Genomic DNA, 7,558 nt, shown 5'->3' on the forward strand with positions numbered 1-7,558 from the left:
GTATATGGTTATTGAAACACACCTCAGACTCAGAAGATCCGACAGTTATTGAGAATTATGTTTGGAAGGATGCAACTGAACTAAATCGGAAATAAAGTGAAGGGGAATCAGAATGCTCATCCATCAGGGAGCCAAATAGAAAAGAGTAAATTCAATATGTCAAGAGCATCTTTCGCTATCATGTACACAGAGCGGATAAAATACATGGCTGGGCGTAGCCTATTTGTGGACAGGAAATGGTAGCACAGGGAAGAACTAAGAGTTAGTGAAATACCGAAGTGCTGATATTAAGAGTTTCGGCAATGATGCCGAAATCATCCTATTAGGCGACCTGAATACTCACATACAGGATCTAGATGGTTATACCGATAACGGGAAGTTCATGCTAGATCTTTGTGAGCAACATCATCTCGTTATCTTGAATAGAGGGCCTAAGTGTGATGGGCAGACTACCAAGAAAGTGGGAAACCAGCAATCAAATATTGCTTGCTGTCTGATGACAGAATGAAATCAAGGTAAGCTGAGAGAAATGGTCATTGATGAGGGAGGTCATAGCAGCGAAGGGAATGACCAAATACACATCATTTTGAAAATGGGATAAGTAGTTGGGAAAGAGCTCAAGGAGAGCAAAATGGCCAGTCCAAATTTGAACACTGAACAAATAACAAATATAGTCACAAGAGTCGAGAAATGTCTTGGCAAATGGCCAAGCAGAGTGGGAATATGGTGAGCTTCTAAGTGTAATACTGACAGAAATACGGAAAGAGAAGTGACATACTCGTTGGAAACGAAAAAAAAAAACACGGAGAAGCTCGTGAAACAGGGAGATACGAGAAGCGATCGCCGAAGGAGAGAAAGCATCCCGAGAGCACAGGCGGGCAAACAAAGCGTAGTTGCTGCAGGATGAAGTAGCCAGTAAATGGTAAATATGGCGGGAAAAAAATCTGTGCTTGAAATACAGGTTCGAGTATAGATAAAAATACAAAGTGGACGTTGATTGCTAGAAATGCGCGAGGAAATGAAGGCCGCACCTAGAAGATTTTGGAACTACATAAACTTATTGTTGCAGCAAGTCTGCAACAATACAACAACATATCATGGACAAAGATAGGAACAAACTGGAAGGGGACGGGACATTAAATTACATCCGAAAATTAACAGCCGAGTCTTTCCAAGGCAATGACGAGATTGTTATTTGAAGAAAAAAAGAGCATGAAAGAGAACCAGATGAAAAAGGAGCTGGTGCTGACAAATTTCAACTGGAAGAAAGCCGAAGAGATAATTCCGAAGCCCACAGCCACAGGGCTAGACAAGGTTCCCATTAGGCTCACAGATGAACTAGGACCAATAAGTAAGGAAGCTTTGTTTAATGCAGTAGAAAAAGCTTTAAAAGTAGACAAAGTCGAGTGAATTTAATTTATTAAGGTAAGGATGAGAAATATAGAATTAACTCGTATAGACCATTGACAATTACATTGGTAATGTACAGGTTAGCAATACAGGCTATTAAATTAAAGCAGCAAGGATGGGCAGATAATAATGGAATTTTGGGAGAACTTCAGAATGGCTTCAGAATAGGTAGCCGTGAGGATAATTCATTTGTCCTTACTCAGTGTCTCTAATATATCCAGAGTAGAAAGGAGACCGTTATATGTGTCCTTTTGGACATAACAGCGGCGTATGACAGCGTAGACCACAACGTTATTTGAAATATTCTGGAGGTGCTTAGGCCACTATTGTACAAGCTCTTGAGAGAGATTTACCGAGAAAATACATTTTGCGTTGAATAGGAAGCGATGAGTAGCGAGGAGAAATTGGTATCAACAAGGCACTGAGACCGAGTTGTCCTTTATCCCCAGTGCTGTTTACGATGCACATGGTGAGGATGGAAAGGGCGCTAGAGGAAAGTGATATCGGTTTTATTCTCTCCTACAAACAGGCGGGCACAGTAGTAGAGCAAGAGCAGCAGCTTCCAGGTTTGTTTTATGCGGACGACATTGGGCTGCTAGCTAACAAGCAAAGTGATATACAACGTCTGGCTGATATCTGTGGACAGGAAGGCGAAAATTTAGCCCTGAAATTTTGCGTCGAAAAATCGGGTGCTATGATATTCAATGAAACAGTGATCATGCCTGCAGACATCGTTAACACAGCCAGGAAATACCTTGCGTAAAGGAACATAAATACCTTGGTAAATGTATAAACGAAGGCACCTTATGTATGGAAACATAAGAAAAAACAAAAACAGGAAAGGGGGGTATAAAGGCGGTCATAAGGAAACACCGAGCACTGTGGGGATACAATAGATATGAGATGCTGCGGGATATGTGGAAAGTTGGAATGGTTTCAGGACTTAACGTTTGGAAATACGGTTGTTTGCTTGAAATCAAGGGCGCAATCAGGACTCGATGGCAGCCAAAGGTCACTTGAGCACCTCGCTTTGGGCGCTCACGGGAAGACTAGATATGGGCTGAACAAGTTTTGAATTGAGGGAAGTTCACAGCAAAATTTAGTATGAAGAACGACGGAGAAACATGGTAGAAAGTTAATGGGCTGGGAGGGTGTTTAGGTATTTGTACAGGAAGAACATTGATTCACAGTGGAGGAGAAGAACTAGGAAGCTTACCAGCAAGCATGCGACCTGTACCTTGAGCAACATGGCAACAAAAAACGTCAAGTAAAAAATTATAGAGGCTGAAATAATCTCATCGGTGGCGGCAATGGAAAAGAAACCTGCTATGAAAAAATATAAAAAAATTCAGGAAAGAAACAACTTATGATAAATCAAAGGCAGGCTCATTATTTTTCGAAGCGAGATCAGGATGCCTTAGAACACGCACTTATAAAGCGAGATACAACAAGAAAGAAGATGCACGTGCTTGCTGCAGTAAGGCTAGGGTAACGATGGAGTATGTTGTGTTAGAATGTGAAGATATCTGGCTAGCGGTCGATTTAGGCCCCACTGGCCTCCTTGAAGCCCTTGGGTTCAGCGACAGCACGGGGAAAGTAAACATGTCGGCAATAGAGATTAGTAAAAGGCGATTGGATGATTGGTGAAAAAAAGGTAGAGAAAAGACAAGCAATGGAGGCATAGAAGAGCAAAGTTCACAATATGGCTTTTTTATGGGAATTCATCGTGAGCTTTTGTTTTATTTTTTATTTTTTACATAGCTACGACATAAGGCAATATAATAACACGAGCTTGGTGGCACAACCCACCACGCCGTTCGAAAGGCGTCCGTCCGTCCGTCCGTCCGTCCGTCCGTCCGTCCGTCCGTCCGTCCGTCCGTCCGTCCGTCCGTCCGTCCATCCATCCATCCATCCATCCATCCATCCATCCGTCCATCCATCCGTCCGTCCGTCCGTCCGTCCGTCCGTCCGTCCGTCCGTCCGTCCACCCACCCACCCACCCACCCACCCATCCATCCATCCATCCATCCATCCATCCATCCATCCATCCATCCATCCATCCATCCATCCATCCATCCATCCATCCACCCACCCACCCACCCATCCATCCATCCATCCATCCATCCATCCATCCATCCATCCATCCATCCATCCATCCATCCATCCATCCATCCACCCACCCACCCACCCATCCATCCATCCATCCATCCATCCATCCATCCATCCATCCATCCATCCATCCATCCATCCATCCATCCATCCATCCATCCATCCACCCACCCACCCACCCATCCATCCATCCATCCATCCACCCACCCACCCACCCATCCATCCATCCATCCATCCATCCATCCATCCATCCATCCATCCATCCATCCATCCATCCATCCATCCATCCATCCATCCATCCATCCATCCATCCATCCATCCATCCATCCGAGGAGATAGGGGGCGAAGCGTCGCGGAAGAGGAGGGGGTTAGGCGGAGGCCCGTTGGGTTTACCTGCTCTAGCAGTTACTGCGGGTTCTGTGTGCGTTATGGACGTAGCCACTTCGTGTTTTGATTTAGTGCCGAGTAGGAAGAAAGGAGCAGCTACGCCAGCATCGGCAGGCCGAGCACGTGTCGATGGACCCCGAAGTCGCCGCCAAGCGCCGGGCACGAGCTGAATAAGTCCGGCAAAAAGCGCAGGCTTGGCGTACCCAGGAGACTAAGAAGAGGGCGACGTAGAATGAGGGGAAAATGGATAGTCTGAACAGAACGTTACCAAATCGCTTGAAATAATAAAGACTGTACATTTTCTTACACTGCTTTACCCCCCCTCTTCTAATGGCACCTTACGTTTCATAAAAATAGAGAAACGTACATAAAACATTTTTAAAAAATTCAGCAGAGACACGTAAGACTGCTTTCGTGTGGGAATGCGGAAGCATTATAATCGCTTAGGGGAAATATTTTCGATTGATTTGTCGACATGCATCAAAGTTCTCTCTGCTGAATCGGCGCGTGTGTTTGCGCATACGTTGGCCACAGGCTGAAAATATTTGGACCATTTTGCTGCAAAACTATGAATTTTATTTTATACGTAATGGTCGGTCTGTCGTGACTACGTCGTCTTCTTTTTGCGTTCCCTTGCTTCGTATTCTGAGGCGTGCTTCCGTGGGCGACCACGTTTCACAGCTGCCGCTCAGGTAGAGGCTTGGAGCGCATTGCAGTGGACGCAGCGCCGATGAAATCTGAAGAACAAGTGACACGTGGAAGGCACTGACGTGACGCGTGCATTGACGCACGCACTATGCCCAGCTTTAGTCAGCCATAACCGGGGAGCGTGATTACGGAATCAGGGTGTAGAGGAGCTGTTATGTAAAAATATTGAAAGATATATATAGCCGCTCCACAGCCACCGTAGTCCTCCACAACGAAAGCAACAATATCGCAATAAAGAAAGGCGTCAGGCAGGGAGATACGATCTCTCCAATGCTGTTCACAGCGTGTTTACAGGAGGTATTTAGAGACCTGGATTGGGAATAATTGGGGATAAGAGATAATGGAAAATACCTTAGTAGCTTGCGATTCACTGATGATATTGCCTTGCTTAGTAACTCAGGGGACCAATTGCAATGCATGCTCACTGACCTGGAGAGGCAAAGCAGAAGAGTGGGTCTAAAAATTAATCTACAGAAAACTAAAATAATGTTTAACAGTCTCGGAAGAGAAGAGCAATTTACAATAGGTAGCGAGTCACTGGAAGTGGTAAGGGAATACATCTACTTAGGGCAGGTAGTAACGGCGGATCCGGATCATGAGACGGAAATATCAGAAGAATAAGAATGGGCTGGGGTGCGTTTGGCAGGCATTCTCAGATCATGAACAACAGGTTGCCATTATCCCTCAATAGAAAAGTGTATGCCAGCTGTGTGTTACCAGTACTCACCTACGGGGCGGAAACCTGGAGGCTTACAAAAAGGGTTCTACTTAAATTGAGGACGACACAATGAGCTATGGAACGAAGAAAGACGGCTGTAACATTAAGGGGGGATGAGAAGAGAGCAGATTGGGTGAGGGAACAAACGCAAGTTAATGACATCTTAGTTGAAATCAAGAAAAAGAAATAGTCATGGGCAGGACATATGTAACGAGAAGGGAAGATAACCGATGGTCATTAAAGGTTACGGACTGGATTCCAAGAGAAGGGAAGCGTAGCAGGAGGCGGCAGAAAGTTAGGTGGACGGATGAGATTAAGAAGCTTGCATGGACGACATGACCACAATTAGCACATGACCGGGGTGGTTGAAGTATGGGAGAGGCCGTTGCCTTGCAGTGGACGGAGCCAGGCTGCTGCTGCTGCTGCTGCTGCTGCTGCTGCTGCTGCTGCTGCTGATGATGATGATGATGATGAACCGTGGAGCTACCGTGGAGTCCGGGGGAGCACCCTCGTTTGGCACCTCGGAGGCCCGGGTTCGACTCCCTCCCAGACCGAAATTTTGCCAATTTTAAGTCGTTGAATTGGTTTGTTTATAGAAACCTGTCTGACAAATATGACGTCAATCCGCGCATCCCTTGGCGTACTTTTACTGTTTGCGCTGTCGGCCATTTTTGGTGCTATCTTTCGGTTATGCCACCGACGATAACGCCGGATTTTCGCGTAATGGGGCATATAATGCTGTCGCGTTAATAATAAATAAGGCTCGCAGAAATCTTCACACTTAGTGACAATAAAATCATTTTTGAAACACGCTATGCGCAACGCACAAAGAGGGAGTAGCACCCGAAGGCTTGACCGTAACCCGCGTTCACGAACTGAAAAGTCAGAGTAACTTTTTAAAAAGCGTTCACTTGGTGCCTGCTGTGCGTTTCAGAAAATCTACAATATATCAGCTGTAAAACTCAGTTAGCGCTTTGTTATTACGGACCTAATTCCCGTTATCGTGACAGCTTATTTTCTTTTTTGTTTATTTTTGCTGTGAAGTAGTTGACAGAATAATTCTGCCTACCGAAAAGAAGTAGTTATGAGTGGCTGAATGACGTCTTAAGAGAGTGCTGTCCTTCGTGTAAGTGAGTAGCGAAGGAAGAACCTGCGTCGGGGGTCGATAGCATACACTGATAAGAATTTCTGGGTTTGAATAACTGCACAAAACGAGTAATATTTCTAGAGGTGAAGTGAAATCGGGAATGGAGCAACAAAGGCTGTGATGGGCAGCAGCTATCAGAACTCCTCCACCGCGTTTGCCTGCATGATTGCGCCTAAATATGAAAAAAATCAGAAAGGAATGAATTAAGCTCTGCGTTGTCGACGGTTGAATTCAACCGTGTTTTTATGAGTACATGAAGCTCACAAACGGAGGAATCAACGAGGCTACAAAGTGCATAGTGTAGTCGTACGTCACCGGGATAATTGCGGGTTTGTCGAGATATCCGCAGTTTGAATTGCCTTCGAAATACTTGATGGTAGTTATGAAGCTAATATGACGCTATGTATAGCGTTACCGTAGCTGCAAGTTCTTTGTGTCCAAGTTGAAAACTTGCTGATCTCGATTAGTTGTGTGCATGCATGCCAGACTGCTAGAAGAGTAGTCTTCGAAAATGCATACGTATATAATGCTTGCGCATATTTATAGACCTGGCCTTTTGCGCTTGATTTCAAAGTGAATTGCATTGGCTACTTTCAGAGGTCTTCTTATCTGGATTGGCTGATAAAATGCAAGGAGCAGGCAAAAATGGCGAGGGTTTCGGTGATACCGAGCTAGCGCAGCGAAAGTATAACCGGTTGAGAAGGGTGATACCCACTTCTGGAATTTGTCCTGTTGCTTAGCTTGCGTTGGTTAGTCGAAAAATCGCGGCGGCATGGAACGGAAGGTTAAAGGCGGCCGTTGGAAGCCTGGTGCCACAAAAGTAGGGAAACCGCAAGCAATGAAGCCATATAAAAACAACATCCCAAAATAGTGGTTCAGAAAGTTGGACGCTGGGCGTTCTCTGCGTGTTTTTTTTAAAAGATTGGTGTTCATCAGGTAAAGTAATAACAAGAGCTTGGCGACGCGAACCCTTCACCTCGTTTCAAAGCGGACACTCATAGCATCCGTCCACGCATCCAAATGCCGCTAAAACGGATCTTCAGCGACAAAGAGTTGGCAGCGCGATGCCGCATACGTGC

The 7,558-nt window shown here is 45.4% G+C and overlaps 1 protein-coding gene across 1 annotated transcript in view; it reads right to left on the minus strand.

Moving 5' to 3' along the window:
* Positions 1-4,566: 4,566 nt before the first annotated feature.
* Positions 4,567-7,558, minus strand: part of LOC135900676 (uncharacterized) — a 75,345-nt gene continuing 72,353 nt past the window's right edge. Inside the window, exon 5 of the mRNA XM_070533574.1 lies at positions 4,567-4,643. Within this exon, the coding sequence (XP_070389675.1) occupies positions 4,582-4,643 (62 nt within the window). The 3' untranslated portion in view covers positions 4,567-4,581. The remainder of the gene's footprint in view (positions 4,644-7,558) is intronic.

Source organism: Dermacentor albipictus, chromosome 2, assembly GCF_038994185.2.
Source record: "Dermacentor albipictus isolate Rhodes 1998 colony chromosome 2, USDA_Dalb.pri_finalv2, whole genome shotgun sequence".
In the NCBI taxonomy this organism is placed as follows: Eukaryota; Metazoa; Arthropoda; class Arachnida; order Ixodida; family Ixodidae; genus Dermacentor; species Dermacentor albipictus.